General features: G+C 40.0%; 1 protein-coding gene and 1 long non-coding RNA gene across 6 annotated transcripts in view; one reads left to right on the top strand and one right to left on the bottom strand.

The window, feature by feature from the left end:
• The window catches only part of LOC133664987 (uncharacterized), an 86,186-nt gene that overhangs the window by 32,324 nt on the left and 34,780 nt on the right, over positions 1–19,082 (bottom strand). For 2 of the 5 annotated variants that reach the window (XR_009828663.1, XR_009828661.1), the window contains exon 6: positions 10,774–10,903. This is a non-coding gene — a long non-coding RNA (uncharacterized LOC133664987). Of the gene's footprint in view, positions 1–2,120; positions 2,232–10,768; positions 10,904–12,335; positions 14,434–19,082 lie in introns of those variants that run through there. The other 3 variants (XR_009828662.1, XR_009828665.1, XR_009828664.1) reach the window with 3 other exon arrangements.
• The window catches only part of LOC133664981 (solute carrier family 22 member 4-like), a 36,122-nt gene that overhangs the window by 2,585 nt on the left and 14,455 nt on the right, over positions 1–19,082 (top strand). The window contains exons 2-7 of the mRNA XM_062070098.1: positions 2,121–2,303; positions 10,797–10,900; positions 13,729–13,883; positions 13,955–14,126; positions 14,199–14,322; positions 14,386–14,486. Of these exons, the coding sequence (XP_061926082.1) occupies positions 2,121–2,303; positions 10,797–10,900; positions 13,729–13,883; positions 13,955–14,126; positions 14,199–14,322; positions 14,386–14,486 (839 nt within the window). The remainder of the gene's footprint in view (positions 1–2,120; positions 2,304–10,796; positions 10,901–13,728; positions 13,884–13,954; positions 14,127–14,198; positions 14,323–14,385; positions 14,487–19,082) is intronic.

The following is a 19,082-nucleotide window of genomic DNA, read 5'->3' as shown; positions in this document are numbered from 1 at the left end:
TACTTATAAGATGGCGCCAAGTGTCAAAAGCCATTAATTTTAGGTTTAAACATAAATTCCAACCCTCAGCATCAAGGGTTGGAATTGGGGGTTAAATCAACAAAAATTATTCCCGGGCGTGGCCACCGCTGCTTCCCACTGCTCCCCTCACCTCCCAGGGGGTGATCAAGGGTGATGGGTCAAATGCAGAGAACAATTTCGCCACACCTAGTGTGTGTGTGTGTGACAATCTTTGGTACTTTAACTTTAACTTAATATAATTACCGTATTTTTCTGACTATAAGTCGCAGTTTTTTTCATAGTTTTAAGGAGCGACTTATGTGTGAAATTATTAACACATTACCATATCAAATAATATTATTTCGCTCATTCACGTAAGAGACTAGACGTATAAGATTTCATGGGATATAGCGATTAGGAGTGACAGATTGTTTGGTAAACGTATAGCATGTTCTATATGTTATAGTTATTTGAATGACTCTTACCATAATATGTTACGTTAACATACCAGGCACGTTCTCAGTTGGTCATTTATGCCTCATATAACGATATAACGTACACTTATTCAGCCTGTTGTTCACTATTCTTTATTTATTTTAAATTGCCTTTCAAATATCTATTCTTGGTGTTGGGTTTTATCAAAAAATGTCCCCAAAAAATGCGACTTATGTTTTTTTCCTTCTTTGTTATGCATTTTCGGCCGGTGCAACTTATACTCGAGCGACTTATAGTCCGAAAAATACGGTAGCTCAAAATCTAGCATAAAACATAAGCATGCTAACATTAGCCTACTAATATAAGAAATGTTGGCATACTTCTAAGATGGCCTTAAGTATCAAAATCCATAATTTTTAGGTATAAAAACATACAAAATTAGCTAAACAGCCGGGTTAAAATGTTAGCATGCTAACATTAGCATGATGGCATTAGACAAGTTGGCATACTTCTAAGATGGTGCCATTGATTGATTGAAGCTTTTATTAGTAGATTGCACAGTACAGTACATAATCCGTACAATTGACCACTAAATGGTAACACCCGCATAAGTTTTTCAACTTCATGGTACAAATATATACTATCAGCATAATACAGTCATCACACAAGTTAATCATCAGAGTATATACATTGAATTATTTACATTATTTACAATCCAGGGGGTGGGATGTGGAGGGGGGGGGGGGGTTAGGTTTGGTTGATATCAGCACTTCAGTCATCAACAATTATACCATCTGAGAAATGGACATTGAAACAGTGTAGGTCTGAATTGGTAGGATATGTACAGCTAACAGTGAACATAGTGAGTTCAGAAAGCATAAGAAAAAGTATATACATTTGATTATTTACAATCCGGGGATGTGGAGGGGGGAGGGTTAGTATCCAAAACCATGGTTTTTAGGTTTAAACAAACAAACAGCTAAAAAAGCTATCTTAAAACATTAGGATGCTAATATAAGATACATGAGCATACTTCTAAGATGGCCCGAGTATCAAAATCCATGATTTTAGGTTTAAACCTACATTAGCTAGAAAGCCAGGTTAAAATGTTAGCATGCTGACATTAGCATGATGACATAAGAGAAGTTGGCATACTTCCTTCAGGAATTTCCTCATCTAATTACTGTTACAAGTGGTAGAAAAGGGTATTACAACTGAGTACCCATATGCAGTGGTCCCCAACCACTGGTCCGCGGACCGATTGGTACCGGGCCGCACAAGAAATTAAAAAAAAAATAAATATATATATTTTTTTATTTATTCATTAAAACAACATAAAAAACACAATATATACATTATATATCAATATAGATCAATACAGTCTGCAGGGATACAGTCCGTAAGCACACATGATTGTATTTCTTTATAAAAAAAAACAAACAAAAAAAAAAAACCTCCCCCCCGGTCCGTGGGACAAATTTTCAAGCGTTGACCGGTCCGCAGCTACAAAAAGGTTGGGGACCACTGCCCGTATGGACCACAGCTGAAAAACATCTTTTTTGGCGGCCCAACAATGGGTTAGGAAACACTACTCTAGGCTCAAAGTGATGATGTTTCTGCATTTCAAGTCAACTATATACAGAAGTTAAACCAGCATGCTAACCTAGTCTCCGTGTGGCATGCAGGTGGTCGACGGCAAGCCGCAACCCAGCAGCTGCAGCCGGTACCGCCTGGATGTGGTCCGGAACCTTTCGGATATGGGATACAGTCCGGATCAGGACGTAAATCTCACCACCCTGGAGGAGGAGACGTGTAAGGACGGCTGGATCTATAGCAAGGACATCTACCAGTCCACCATTGTCACTGAGGTGAGTGGTGTCTCCTCCAACTTTTACAAAACAAGTAAAGCTGGTCCTGGGTCCAAGGCTGATTGGTAAGGAGTACGGAGGCTAAGGGGTCAGCTATGTTGTTTTTTTTAACAGCTCCTACAAAGATGCACTGCTTCTATATGTTTTGTCTAATTGCTACCAAAATTAAATCACGTATGAGCTCAACTGTGAATATTTTTGGTGTCCAGCTTGATAGACTCGCCAGAAAACGTGGCATCTGTTGCTCATTAAACTGCCATACCATAAAAAAACAGTGTGAAAGTGGACCTATGATGACTTGAATCTACATTAAAAACACATCTTTGCGGTCTAGATCAGATGTTCTTAACCTTTTGGACCTCGAGGCCCAACTTTTTCACTACAGAGAGGCCCAGGGCCCATTCAAATATTAACATAAATTAGTCATCTTACTCTTGATTTTAATCATATTCAATAATTATTAAAGATGTCCGATAATATCGGACTGCCGATATCGGAAATTATCGGTCCAGGTTTCAAAATGATCGGTATCGGTTTCAAAAAGTAAAATGTATGACTTTTTAAAACGCTGCTGTGTACACGGACGTAGGGAGAAGTACAGAGCGCCAATAAACCTTAAAGGCGCTGCTTTTGCGTGCCGGCCCAATCACATAATATCTATGGCTTTTACACACACATAAGTGAATGCAAGGCATACTTGGTCAACAGCCATACAGGTCACACTGAGGATGACCGTATAAACAACTTTAACACTGTTACAAATATGCGCCACACTGTGAACCAACACCAAACAAGAATGACAAACACACTTTGGGAGAACATCCGCACTGTAACACAACAGAACAAATACCCAGAACCCCTTGCAGCACTAACTCTTCCGGGACGCTACAATATACACCCCCCGCTACCCCCGCCCACCTCAACCTCCTCATGCTCTCTCAGGGAGAGCATGTCCCAAATTACAAGCTGCTGTTTTGAGGCATGTTTAGAAAAAAAGCACTTTGTGACTTCAATAATAAATATGGCAGTGCCATGTTGGCATTTTTTTCCATAACTTGAGTTGATTTATTTTGGAAAACCTTGTTACTAAAATGTAAAATGTAATTGTTTAATGCATCCAGCGGGGCATCACAACAAAATGAGGCATAATAATGTGTTAATTCCACGACTGTATACATCGGTATCGGTTGATATCGGAATCGGTAATTAAGAGTTGGACAATATCGGAATATCGGATATCGACAAAAAAGCCATTATCTCTAATAATTATATCTAACCTACTTACAGTTTAACACGGGGGTCAGCTCTTTAGCGCCGCCCTAGTGGCCTAGTGGCTCCCTGGAGCTTTTTCGAAGATGTGTGAAAATGGAAAAAGATTTTAAAAATTATATATTTTTTGTTTTAATATGGTTTCTGTAAGAGGACAAACATGACACAAACCTTCCTAATTGTTTGAAATCCCATTGTTTATAAAACATGCTTCACAGATGAGAGGATTTGGCGAGCGCCGTTTTGTCCCACTAATTTCAGCGATCCTTGAACTCATCGTAGTTTGTTTACATGTACTGTATTTTTCGGAGTATAAATCGCACCGGCCGAAAATGCATAATAAAGAAGGAAAAAAACATATAAGTCGCACTAGAGTATATGTTTTTTGAGGGAAATTTATTTGATAAAATCCAACACCAAGAATAGACATTTGAAAGGCAATTTAAAATAAATAAAGAATAGTGAACAACAGGCTGAATAAGTGTACGTTATATGACGCATAAATAACCAACTGAGCTGCTCGATTGCTGTTTTCTGCTGCATATTTCACTACTTCCAGCTTGTAACCTGCAGTATATGATTTCCTTTTCGGTGCCATTTTTGTTCAGCCCTTCTCAGTTTTTATAAGTTACCGCCAATGTTGAAATGATCAATTTTCATAGGTACGGAAGTAGTAGCAGGTAGCATATTTTTTTTCACAATGCACTTCTGCCATGACCCGCCCCCGCCAAATTTTTATTGGTTGACGTGTGTGTGTGTGACGATTGCTGATATACGCCCAGTCTCTTACGTGAATGAGATAAATAATAATATTTGATATTTTAGGGTAATGTGTTAATCATTTCACACACAAGTCGCTCCAGAGTATAAGTCCCCCGGCCTAACTATGACAAAAACTGCGATTTATAATCCGAAAAATACGGTACAACTTTTGCTGGTGCTGTCACGGAAAGACGTGTTTTATGCCACTCCTTTGTCTCATTTTGTCCACCAAACTTTTTATCCTGTGCGTGAATGTGCAAAGGTGAGCTTTGTTGGTGTTATTGACTTGTTGGAGTGCCAATCAGGCATATTTGGTCAGTGCATGACAGCAAGCTAATCGATGCTAACATGCTATTTAGGCTTGCTGTATGTACATATTGCATCATTATGCCTCGTATGTAGGTGTATGTGAGTTCATTTAATTTTACTTATGTCCTCTGTGTATTTAATTTATATTTGCATGTCTCATGACACGTTATCTGTATGCAATATTGGCTGCATTTCTGATAGTTTATGTGCCATGTTGTTCCAGACCACAGCAAACGTTACCAAGCTCGCAATGATTGTAATAAATCTATCAAAAGTAGACGGCCTGCCGTTTCCTTTAACTTGGACACATACATCTATACCTTTGGCCATTCTGAGCCAGTCATTTCCAGAAGTTATCGCATCCTGTGAGAAGCCTCAGTCTTAAAAATGATTTCCAATGTTGCAAAAATGTGTAGAATAAAAATTAAAATACAACATTTCTGTCAACGAAGAGTTGCATCAGCCTTTGATAGTAGGCTGATATAGATAATATAGACACTTACATCATGTGTTGTCTTCATTATAACACGTATAGAAGACTTTTAAAGTCATTTTGATAGTAGGCTGATATAACTAATATAGACACTTACATCATGTGTTTTCTTCATTATAACACTTAATTTTTAGCGGCTTCAGACAGATTTTTTTTTTGGTATTTTTGGTCCAATATGGCTCTTTCAACATTTTGGGTTGCCGACCCCTGGTTTAAACAGGATACATCTTATTAACAATATGTAAGCATGTGTTAATCATAATCAAGCCTTAGGTCAGGCTGATTACAAAATACATACTAATCAAATGTACTGCAAAAGAAGGTACTGATGAAAATAAGTTGACATACAGTTATACCGTGCTAAAATAAATACATTCTAACTAAATTAATTATAAAAAACGCTAATAGTTTCTTAAATAAACTGTCTATAAAATTTAAGTGCTTTTTAGTCATAATTTTTGCACTTAAGAAACTTCTATGACTTAGAGCGCCAGACTTTTTCTGTTTGTTTGATATTGTCTTTACTGCCTCAAGTGGTGGAAAAGTGTATTACAACCAAGTACCGCTGCGGCCCATATGGACCACGGCTGAGAAACAAATGTTTTGGCGGGTCTCTAGGGTGCGCTCACGGCCCAACAATGGGTCCTACGGTTAAGAAGCACTGTTCTAGATAATATGTATTGGAAATGATTTGCTGTTCGTTTTGCTACACAGTCACTTCTACAACTGGTTTTTTGAGTCAGTCTGCCAGCTGTTTGATTCTGGAGGCGCTCCCAGATTGCAAATGAAATCACGCCCTGTCCTCGCAAAAAGGTTAATAACTTATCCTTTCAAAATGTACGCTATTTAAACATATCTTGAAGTTGCCACCAATATTTCTTCCCCAGACACCGTCGAAAATAAACTTCATAAAGATGATATAGATTCACCCAGTCACAATATTAGGTACACCTCCACACTCTCCGATTGATTCAGACTCGTCATAAAAATAGCTGCATTTAGCAGCATTTATGTCACCGTATGTCGCACGTCGGTGTTGTTATGCACATGCCACGTTTAGATGAAAATAATATTTTATCCGACCTTTTGTACGTTTTCTCATTGCTTGGAATGGAGCTTCTCCCCCTCTGGATAAGAGCTTGTGTAGCGGCTGTGCACTCTCTTTCGACTGTGGCGTGGCGAAGTTGGTAGAGTGGCTGTGCCAGCAATCGGAGTGTTGCTGGTTACTGGGGTTCAATTCCCACCTTCTACCTTCCTAGTCACGTCCGTTGTGTCCTTGGGCAAGACACTTCACCCTTTGCCTCTGATGGCTGCTGGTTAGCGCCTTGCATGGCAGCTCCCGCCATCAGTGTGTGAATGTGTGTGTGAATGGGTAAATGTGGAAATAGTGTCAAAGCGCTTTGAGTACCTTGAAGGTAGAAAAGCGCTATACAAGTATAACCCATTTATCATTTTGTCCTACTGTACCGCCTGTGGCACAAACCCAGGTCGCCGGCATGAGAGACAAGCATGCTGACTACCGAGCTAAAAAAAAAAAAAAAAAAAAAAAAAAAAAAAAAGATCGGGCTGCCAACCAGGTAGCCAGCACTGCTTCGCTTTTCTACACTCATCCCCCTAAACCCCTCTCTAATCCGGGTCACGGCACCACTGTAGTGGTTGTGTACTCACTCTTTTGGCTGCGTTGTGTTTTTCCTACTTGTTCCACTCGGGGCACGCACCAAGGTTGCTGGCATGAGAGGCGAGTGTGCTGACTACCAAACTAAAAGCCCGATAGCCAGCACTGCCAGTGAGGTTGTCAGGGAGTGAGGTTTACCAACGTACACATGGCCAAGCCTTCGTTATACTCACCACCCTAAACACCACTTTAGTAATTGTGCTTTTCCTATGTGTTCCACCCGGGGCACGAACCCAGGTCGTTGGCATGAGAGGCGAGTGTGGTGACTACCGAGCTAAAATCCCCATAGCCAGCACTGCTATCGGGTTGTCAGGGATTGAGGTTTACCAACGTACACATGGCCCAGCCACACTGGCTGGCCTCCGTTACACTCACCCCCCAAACCTCTTACTAATCCAGGTCACGGCACCAATTTAGTAATTGTGTTTTCTTAGTAAGATACTATATTTTTCGGACTATAAGGCACACTTAAAGGCCTACTGAAACCCAGTACTACCGACCACGCAGTCTGATTGTATATATATCAATGATGAAATCTTAACATTGCAACACATGCCAATACGGCCGGGTTAACTTATAAAGTGCAATTTAAAATTTCCCGCTAAACTTCCGGTTGAAAACGTCTATGTATGATGACGTATGCGCGTGACGTCAATCGTTGAAACGGAAGTATAGGTACACCATTGTATCCAATACAAAAAGCTCGGTTTTCATCGCAAAATTCCACAGTATTCTGGACATTTGTGTTGGTGAATCTTTTGCAATTTGTTTAATGAATAATGAAGACTGCAAAGAAGAAAGTTGTAGGTGGGATCAGTGTGTTAGCGGCTGGCTGCAGCAACACAACTTGGAGGACTTTGACTTGGATAGCAGACGCGCTATCCGACGCTAGCCGCCGACCGCACAGATGATCGGGTGAAGTCCTTCGTCGCTCCGTCGATCGCTGGAACGCAGGAGAGCACTGGTGTTGATGAGCAGATGAGGGCTGGCTGGCGTAGGTGGAGCACTAATGTTTTTAGCATAGCTCTGTGAGGTCCCGTTGCTAAGTTAGCTTCAATGGCGTCGTTAGCAACAGCATTGTTAAGCTTCGCCTGGCTGGAAAGCATTAACCGTGTATTTACAGGTCCATAGTTTAATAGTATTGTTGATTTTCTGTCTATCCTTCCAGTCAGGGGTTTATTTCTTTTGTTTCTATCTGCAGTTAAGCCCGATGCTATCACGTTAGCTCCGTAGCTAAAGTGCTTCGCCGATGTATTGTCGTGGAGATAAAAGTCACTGTGAATGTCCATTTCGCGTTCTCGACTCTCATTTTCAAGAGGATATAGTATCCGAGGTGGTTTAAAATACAAATCCGTGATCCACAATAGAAAAAGGAGAGAGTGTGGAATCCAATGAGCCAGCTTGTACCTAAGTTACGGTCAGAGCGAAAAAAGATACGTCCATCGCTGCCTCTCAAGTCATTCACTGTAACGTTCCTCATCTACGAATCTTTCATCCTCGCTCAAATTAATGGGGTAATCATCACTTTCTCGGTCCGAATCGATCTCGCTGCTGGTGTAAACAATGGGGAAATGTGAAGAGCCTTTCAACCTGTGACGTCACGCTACTTCCGGTACAGGCAAGGCTTTTTTTATCAGCGACCAAAAGTTGCAAACTTTATCGTCGATGTTCTCTACTAAATCCTTTCAGCAAAAATATGGCAATATCACGAAATGATCAAGTATGACACATAGAATGGATCTGCTATCCCCGTTTATATAAAAACATTTCATTTCAGTAGGCCTTTAAAATCGTTTCAATTTCTCAAAAATCGACAGTGCGCCTTATAACCTGGTGCGCTTAAAGGCCTACTGAAAGCCACTACTACCGACCACGCAGTCTGATAGTTTATATATCAATGATGAAATCTTAACATTGCAACACATGCCAATACGGCCGGGTTAACTTATAAAGTGACATTTAAAACTTCCCGGGAAATATCCGGCTGAAACATCGCGGTATGATGACATATGCGCGTGACGAAGTCCGAGTAACGGAAGTTATGGTACCCCGTAGAATCCTATACAAAAAGCTCTGTTTTCATTTCATGATTCCACAGTATTCTGGACATCTTTTGCAATTTTTTTAATGAACAATGAAGGCTGCAAAGAAGACAGTTGTGGGTGGGATCAGTGTATTAGCAGCGGACTACAGCAACACAACCAGGAGGACTTTGTTGGAGCGCTAGCCGCGCTAGCCGCCGACCTCACCTTGACTTCCTACGTCTACGGGCCGCCAAACGCATCGGGTGAAGTCCTTCGTCCTTCTGCCGATCACTGGAACGCAGGTGAGCACGGGTGTTGATGAGCAAATGAGGGCTGGCTGACGTAGGTGGAGAGCTAATGTTTTTAGCATAGCTCTGTGCAGTCCGGTTGCTAAGTTAGCTTCAATGGCGTCGTTAGCACAGCATTGTTAACCTTCGCCAGCCTGGAAAGCATTAACCGTGTATTTACATGTCCACGGTTTAATAGTATTGTTGATTTTCTATCTATCCTTCCAGTCAAGGGTTTATTTCTTTTGTTTCTATATGCAGTTAAAGCAAGATGCTATCACGTTAGCTCATAGCTAAAGCATTTCGCCGATGTATTGTCGTGGAGATAAAAGGCACTGAATGTCCATTTCGCGTTCTCGACTCTCATTTTCAAGAGGATATAGTATCCGAGGTGGTTTAAAATACAAATCCGTGATCTACAATAGAAAAAGGAGAGTGTGGAATCCAATGAGCCCTTGTACCTAAGTTACGGTCAGAGCGAAAAAAGATACGTCCATCGCTGCCTCTCAAGTCATTCACTATAACGTTCCTCATCTACAAATCTTTCATCCTCGCTCAAATGAATGGGGTAATCATCACTTTCTCGGTCCGAATCTCTCTCGCTCCATTGTAAACAACGAGGAATTGTGAGGAATCCTAGCTCCTGTAATGTCACGCTACTTCCGGTACAGGCAAGGCTTTTTTTTTATCAGCGAGCAAAAGTTGCGAACTTTATCGTCGATTTTCTCTACTAAATCCTTTCAGCAAAAATATGGCAATATCGCGAAATGATCAAGTATGACACATAGAATGGATCTGCTATTCCCGTTTAAATAAAAAAAAAATCATTTCAGTAGGCCTTTAACGTATGGAATAATTCTGGTTGTGCTTACGACCTCAAAGCAATTTTATTTGGTACATGGTGTAATGATAAGTGTGACCAGTAGATGGCAGTCACACATAAGAGATATGTGTAGACTGCAATATGACGCCAGTAAACACCAAAACTTTAAATGTTCCATTGAAAATAAAGAACGTAACACACAGCACTCAAAAATCTGTCAAAATGTTTTAGTATGACTTTGAAGCCGCACCGCTTGATGGATTGTGGGCCCATTTCGGCTAACGTAGTCAGAGATTACTATGGTGTGTGTATAAGAACCGCTAAATGGCACCCATTAGCAGACATTATCGGGTGTTTTGTTTCACAATATTATGCAAAACCAACTATTCTTACCTTCTGGTACCTGCTGATGTGTATTTGAGATTTGCATAAATCCTGAAAATTTGCGCATGTCCGCCACTGTAGTCCGTGCCAGTAAAACATAATATATGCAACATTTGACCAAGGAACCACCATTACATGTTCCGAAGACCACAAGGAAATGTTTTAATTTAGAAAAAAATCATATGACTCCTTTAATGCGCCTTATAATCCGGTGCGCCTTTTGTATGAAAAAAGACCTGAATAGACCCGCTCATCAGCACTGCACTTTATAATCCGGTGTGCCCTATGGTCCAGAAAATACAGTACACATGGTTCAGCCACATGGGATGGCCTCCGTTACACTTGCCTAATGTCCAAATAAGCGCTAAGTCTAAATCAGAAAAGACTCAATTCACCATAGGTTCCCTTTTATATGTACTATCGTTTTCAAACTACGCACCTCACCTTGGATTATGTCCATCTTTCAGTTCGACCTGGTGTGCGACCAAAAGTGGAAGAAGCCGTTCACCACCACCATCTTTTTTGTGGGCATCCTGATCGGCTCCTTCTTCGCCGGACAGCTCTCAGACAAGTGCTGCAAACATTTCACTGTTTTACCAACTACTATACATGATTTACACTACGTAGTATCCAAATACACCATATATTCTCCAAGATTACAGAGTACCCCAGGGCTCTATCCCGAGTACAGCTCTGTTGTTACGCAGGTTGATTTACTGAATAATTTGAGGATCACATGATTGCACCGTTAGGACTAATTAGGTAATTAGGATAAATAAGTAATTACATTGAAGTGTGTGTTTCACGGCGTAATATAAATCTACTGTATCTATCGGGAGTTGCATTCGTATGAATACATATATAAATGTATATGATCACATTAATATATTCAATTTTTACATTTAAATAAAATACCAAAGTGAACAGATTTTCTGATATTTGTATTCCATCGGCAGTCATTCTGCGCACTGAAAAATCTAAACTTGTGGGGGCTATATCGATATTTTTCATTTTCAAAACCAATATATAGGAATATTTTTAAACTTTAGGGTTCCCTCAAAATTTAGTCTTAAGGACCTGGAAGGATCTCAGTCATAGAAATATTAAATAGTCATAAATAATTTTTTTCCCATGCTTAAATCACTAGATCAACTTCATATCTGTCAATATAAAGTTTTATTTATTTTGTCTGCCCTTTTTGTTAAAGAAAACCCTGTTTTTTTATGGCAAAATTTACAAAATATGCCAACCTTGAATAGGGCAATAATTTATAACATGGATTTTTATTCATTATTATTTTTTAGCAATGGCAGCTTTGTGGTATTAGAGACAATGTGTTAACTTTTTATCGCTACATGCCACCTGTTTGCTCGTTTGTTTTTTTATAAATAATTTTTTTGTAAAAAATTAGCTGTGTGTTGCAAATGGTCCCGGGGCCACATTTTGGACACATTTGTTCTATTTAGTTAAGTAAATAAAAATATTTTTGCATATACAGTATAAAGTTTATACTGTACATGCAAAATATTTCTATTGCAGGTGTCAAACTCTAGGCCTGGGGGCCAGATCTGGCACGCCACATAATTTTATATGACTCAAACCACTGGAATATACGGTACATCAATAAAAGTACCTTATTTTTTCTTTCTAAATGTATTTGTTCTTCCCACTTTGACAGTAAAAAACAAACAAACATACTGCATGAAATTGTCTACCTTTCAAACATTGATATTATCCAATATTGCAATAAATATAATACATACCGACAATTTTCTTGATCAAAATCAAAATAAATACTTAAGTATCTGCATGACTTATGATTTCCAAGCAAATTATCTGTGACGCTTGGGTCGCATGATACCAAAGATTGTGATTCAAGATGCAGAAGGTAGCAGGAGACAGTGTGCAGGTATGAGATATTTAATACAAACAAAGACAAAAACACTTAGGTACATGTCAACAATAAGAAAATGCACCAAAACCTAGGACTCTGCAGAAAAACTTACTTGGAAGCCTCAGAAAAGGGAACAACGTTCAACAGCATCCATACAGATAATCTCCCAACAAAGACCGCGGCGCCAGCTGGACTTAAATAGTAAGACTAAACTCAAAACAGGTGCGCTGGGAAACAAAATAAAGCTGCTGCAGGACACTTAAAAAAGGAAGTGGAACTACAAAATAAGTGTGCAGGACAGGAACTCAACATTAAACATGGAAAAAACACTAACAAACTCCAAATAAGGCACGGCCTGACATCCATCCATCAAATTGTACACAAAAATAATATAGATTGTACGGTAAAATTTACGGGGATTTTTACAGCATATTGTTTTTTTTATGGTAAAATACTGTCGACTGAGCTACCAGTCTTTTACCGTAAAATCTATCTAAAAAAAATGTTTTTACGGTGTATTACTGTATATGGAAAGAGTACCACATTATTTTTACGGTAAAAAAAACTAGCAGCTCAGTTGCCAGTATTTTACTGTAAAAAAACAGTGGTCGAGTTATTTTCTATTTACAATAATATGCTGTAAAAAAAAAACACTGTTAATTTTACAGTAAAATTCTGGCGACTAAGCTACTGTTTTTCTATTTACCGTGTGTAACATGTAAAAAAAAAACACTGTATGTTTTACAGTAAAATTGTGGCATCTGATTGCCAGTTCCTTTACAGTGTATGTCAGGGGTGTCAAACGTACGGCCCGAGGGCCGGATTAGGCCCGCAGACAGGTTTTATCTGGCCCGCGGGATGAGTTTGCTAAGTATAAAAATTAACCATTTGAATGAAAGGAACTGTTGTTCTAAATGTGTCCACTGGATGTCGCAATAGCAATTATTTGTCTCTTTGTAGATGATGCTACAAATGTACAAAATAAACCACATGATGTTAGTACATCAGTCGAGGAAAATGAGCAAACTAAATAAATAACATCCTGTAATTTGATTTGGATATAATTTTTTTATCTTGATAGATGGAAAATTAACACCAAAGAGTTGACTGATGAACATTATCACATAATTTAGTCAGAAAATATAAATAACGACTAATAAATATAGAATACTAATAACCGCAACATGTAAGTGTAAAAAAACCCAACATTATTATGATTTGTAAATTTTCAGAATGTGCTTGTTCTATTTTTAAACAAAGAAAACAATAGGAAGTTGTCTTTATTTTTAAGTTATCGTGCTGTGATTTCACCAGTTCGGCCCTTTTGGGAGTAGATTTTTCTCCACGTGGCATCCGATCTAAAATGAGCTTGACACCCCTTAATCTTAATAATCAAATGCAGAGGCAAATACGTGTAACTGATGGCAGCCATAACTGCAATGTGGCCCTCAATGAAAACAAGTTAGACACCCCTGTTCCGCAGTAAATAATCCTTTGTGCTGCAGATGCGGAAGGAAACCCATCCTCTTCGTCACTTTGGCTCTCCAGACCATCTTCACCTTCATTCAAGTCTTTTCCGTGTCCTGGGTGATGTTCACCATCCTCCTGGTCATCAACGGTTTGGGACAGATGTCCAACTATATGGCCGCTCTGGTCCTAGGTACCGTGCACCTTTATCTCCATGTTTTTTTACCGTAATTTTTATGTTCCACGCGGGATGTGTGTGTGTAGGAGCAGAGATCTTAACAGGCAACGTTCGCCTGCTGTATTCGTCGTTGGGAACTTGCTCCGGATTCGCCGTAGGCTACATGCTGCTGCCGGTTTGTGCCTACTTTGTGAGGGACTGGAAAAATCTCCTGCTGGTGCTGTCCGTGCCCTGTCTGGCCTTCTTCCCTTTCTGGTGGTGAGTGAATCATTTATGAGCTTCCGCGCTTTCAGAGGTCGGCCACAGCTTCCGTTTCACCCTCCCGTGCAGGTTCATCCCGGAGTCTCCTCGGTGGCTTCTCTGCCAGGACCGGGTCGAAGAGGCGGAGGCCATCATAAGGAAGGCGGCCAAAATCAACAAGGTTCAGGCCCCTGGTGTCATCTTCGAAGGCTATGTAAGTAGACCTCAATTCCTGGTATAATCCAGCAAGTAGTCACACCCGCTTCCGGTTTATCAGGTGGCCAAGGCCAAGACGGACCCCAAAGAGCCACACAGCATCTTGGACCTGGTCAGGAACAGCAACATTGCTTTCATGACGGTCATTCTCTGCTACGTGGCGTGAGTACACCAACTTTAAAGGCCTACTGAAACCCACTTCTAACGACCACGCAGTCTGATAGTTTATATATCAATGATGAAATCTTAACATTGCAACACATGCCAATACGGCCGGGTTAACTTATAAAGTGCAATTTTACATTTCCCGCCACACTTCCGGTTGAAAACTTCTAGATATGATGACGTATGCGCGTGACGTCAACGGTTGATACGGAAGTATTCTGACCCATTGAATCCAATACAAAAAAGCTCTGTTTTCATCCCAAAATTCCACAGTATTCTGGACATCTGTGTTGGTGAATCTTTTGCAATTTGTTTAATGAACAATGGAGACAGCAAAGAAGAAAGTTGTAGGTCCGATCTGTGTATTAGCAGCGGACTACAGCAACACAACCAGGAGCACTTTGAGGATAGCAGCGCTAGCCGAACGACCTCACCTTGACTTCTTCCGTCTCAGGGCCGCCAACCGCATCGGTGATCGGGTGAAGTCCTTCGTCGTACCGTCGATCGCTGGAACGCAGGTGAGCACGGTTCGTAATGAGCAGATGAGAGCTGGCGTAGGTGTTGAGCTAATGTTTTTAGCATAGCTCTGTCGAGGTTCCGTAGCTAAGTTAGCTTAAATGGCGTCGTTAGCAACAGCATTGTTAAGCTTCGCCAAGCTGGAAAGCATTAACCGTTTATTTACATGTCCAGAGTTTGGTAGTATTGTTGATATTCTGTCCATCCTTCCAGTCAGGCACTTATTTGTTTTGTTTCTATATGCAGTAAATCCCGATGCTGTCACGTTAGCTCAGTAGCTAAAGTGCTTCACAGATGTATTGTCGTGGAGATAAAAGTCACTGTGAATGTCCATTTCGCGTTCTCGACTCTCATTTTCAAGAGGATATAGTATCCTAGGTGGTTTAAAATACAAATCCGTGATCCACAATAGAAAAAGGAGAGAGTGTGGAATCCAATGAACCCTTGTACCTAAGTTACGGTCAGAGCGAAAAAAGATACGTTCTGCACTGCACGCTAGTCCTTCACTCTCACGTTCCTCATCCACAAATCTTTCATCCTCGCTCAAATTAATGGGGTAATCGTCGCTTTCTCGGTCCGAATCTCTCTCGCTGCATTGTAAACAATGGGGAAATGTGAGCAGTCCTTCCTCCGGTGTCGTCACGCTACTTCCGGTAGGGCCAAGGCTTTTTTTTATCAGAGACCTAAAGTTGCGAACTTTATCGTCGTTCTATACTTAATCCTTTCAGCAAAAATATGGCAATATCGCAAAATGATCAAGTATGACACATAGAATGGATCTGCTATCCCCGTTTAAATAAAAACATTTCATTTCAGTAGGCCTTTAAAGTCAAATGACGGCATCCTACTATCACTATCAGTGTTGGCGCTAGGAATTTTCAAAATGACCCCATCAAGTCATAAAAATGGGGTTTCCACAGTAAATTTTTTGTACGCGTTTTGAAAACAAATGATAAATGTACCTTATTTTTCGGACTATAAGTCGCAGTTTTTTTCATAGTTTGGCCGGGGGTGCGACTTATACTCAGGAGCATACTTGCCAACCTTGAGACCTCCGATTCTTGGGGGTGGGGCGTGGTCGGGGTGTGGTTGGGGGACGTGGTTAAGAGGGGAGGAGTATATTTACAGCTAGAATTCACCAACTCGAGTTTATATATATATATATATATGTATATATGTATGAAATAGATGACTTTCAGTGAATTCTGGCTATATATATATTTATTTTATTATACATATAAATAAAATAAATACTTGAATTTCAGTGTTCCGAAGGCTATCCAGTAGATGGCAGTATTGTCCTGTTTAAAAGTGTCACAACATTGCTGTATACGGCAGACGAACTGCTTTACGGTAGACGAAAACGTGACTGCTGTTGTTGTGTGTTGTTACCGCGCTGGGAGGATGTTAATGAAACTGCCTAACAATAAACCCACATAAGAAACCAAGAACTCGCCCTCGATCATTCTACAGTTATGACGTGATTGGGCAGGCACACTGTTTATATCGTGGGAAAGCGGACGTGAAAAGAGACTGTCGTTGCTGTCCCCACTCAGGCCCGCATGGAGCTGGAGGGGGCGTGGCCTCCAGCTCCGGCTGAATTCCGGGAGTTTATCGGGAGAAAATTTCTTCCGAGAGGTTATCGGGAGAGGCGCTGAATTCCGGGAGTCTCCCGGTAAAACCGGGAGGGTTGGCAAGTATGCTCAGGAGCGACTTATGTGTGAAATTAACACATTCCAGTAAAATATCAAATATTATTTAGCTCATTCACGTAAGACTAGACGTATGAGATTTCATGGGATTTAGCGATTAGGAGTGACAGATTGTTTGGTAAACGTATAGCATGTTCTATATGTTATAGTTATTTGAATAACTCTTACCATATAATGTTACGTTAACATACCAGGCACGTTCTCAGTTGGTTATTTATGAGTCATATAACGTACACTTATTCAGCCTGTTGTTCACTATTCTTTATTTATTTTAATTTGCCTTTCAAATGTCTATTCTTGGTGTTGGGTTTTATCAAATAAATTTCCCCAAAAAATGCGACTTATACTCCAGTGCGACTTATATATGTTTTTTTCCTTCTTTATTATGCATTTTCGGCCGGTGCGACTTATACTCCGGAGCGACTTATACTCCGGAGCGACTTATAGTCCGAAAAATACGGTTCGCATTATCCTGTTGTATCTCACATTCTATATTGTGTTTTTGGAAAAAGGTTGTCATAAACGTTACTTAATTCATTAAAAAAATTATACAAAAGAGAATAATTTTTTATGCATATGTAAACGTATTCAGTTATAAACATTCATTCACTTGCTTCTTTCCTTCATGGATCTAAACTTTACCGCTGCTGGTATTTATTTCTGTATTTTTATATAATAAGTTGTAGGTGTATTTACTTCAGTATAAAAGTGCAAAAAGTTTTTGCTTGGGGTCATGAAATGAGGATAATGGTGTGTGCTAGGCATACATGCATATGACAAATTCAATTGATTATTCCTACCTGTCATCAGTAGTTTAAAAACCGCCACATCTACACTTTCATGACAAATAATGCCAACAAACGTACAATTTTGCAAGTTAGTTTCAATGTCATTTAATACAGTGGCACTCAATGCCTCTAGCATTTCATCTCTGGCTTGGTGATGGCCATAAACTGTGTGTTCCCCTTTAAGTATGGCAGTATGTGGGGTGAGTGGTATGTAAGTGAGTGGGCAAGTTAGGAGAGGGAGCACTAGCATGTTCAGGAGTGTTAATAGCATGGTGGATGTCCGCTTGGCTTTGTGGAAAACATAAATAAAGAGTTGTAACAAATCGACGGCCTCGTCATTCCGACCAAAGAGCGGAACTGTAGGGAGCGAAATTGGAGGGTGCTTCTTGGTGCCTGGTGAGGCTGGATCTTTGAAAATGAGTGCACCCGGTGGTAAAGGTGTTCTTTTTCTTAGCCTGTTTACATGGCGTGCAAAACATCTTTCCATCTTCATGAGTGAGCCATTTGCTTGAAGCTTCGCTTCTTGGGTTTATTGCTTGCCATGACGAAAACAATAACACGCGGGAGTCCAAATACCGGAAATGCAGTGTTTGTGATCGATAAAACATTCCGCGAATCAAAATTTAAGAAATTTACCGGAAAGTGCATTACTTTGAAGTCGACCAATAATTAATAATAATTAATAATTTGACCCGGCAGAAAGCGATAATCAATAAAAAAAACCAACCAAAAACAAGCAAACCGGGCGGTAAAAAAAATAAATAAATTTGCGTCCGCGGGACGCGTGGACTTCCGGAAACTCACATCTTTTCTGATTTCAATGCGTAAAAATACACAAAAAAAACTGTTAACACCAACAGTCATTATATATAGTATTATGGTTATTATTCAAAGGTAAATTATTGATTGATTGATTGAAACTTTTTTTAGTAGATTGCACAGTTCAGTACATATTCCGTACAATTGACCACTAAATGGTAACACCTGAATACGTTTTTCAACTTGTTTATGAATTCATGGTATAAATATATACTATCATCATAATACAGTCATCACACAAGTTAATCATCAGAGTATATACATTGAATTATTTACAATCCGGGGGGTGGGATGTGGAGGGTTTGGTTGATAACAGCACTTCAGTCATCAACAATTGAGAAATGGGCATTGAAACAGCGTAGGTCTGACTTGGTAGGATATGTACAGCGAGCAGATCAATCAATCAATCAATGTTTATTTATATAGCCCTAAATCACAAGTGTCTCAAAGGGCTGTACATAGAGCAGAGAACATAGTGAGCTCAGATAGCATAAGAACAAGTATATACATTAGAAATACATTTGGTTATTTACAATCCGGGGAAGTGGGATGTGGTGGGGGGAGGGTGTTAGTCAGGGGTTGAAGTTGCCTGGAGGTGTTGTTTTAGTGCGGTTTTGAAGGAGGATAGAGATGCACTTTCTTTTACACCTGTTTGGAGTGCATTCCACATTGATGTGGCATAGAAGGAGAATGAGTTCAGACCTTTGTTAGATCGGAATCTGGGTTTAATGTGGTTAGTGGAGCTCCCCCTGGTGTTG

This window comes from Entelurus aequoreus, linkage group LG14 (genome assembly GCF_033978785.1).
Source record: "Entelurus aequoreus isolate RoL-2023_Sb linkage group LG14, RoL_Eaeq_v1.1, whole genome shotgun sequence".
NCBI lineage: Eukaryota > Metazoa > Chordata > Actinopteri > Syngnathiformes > Syngnathidae > Entelurus > Entelurus aequoreus.
Note: the sequence above shows the minus strand (reverse complement) of the source record. Positions and strands in the feature narration are given on the sequence as shown.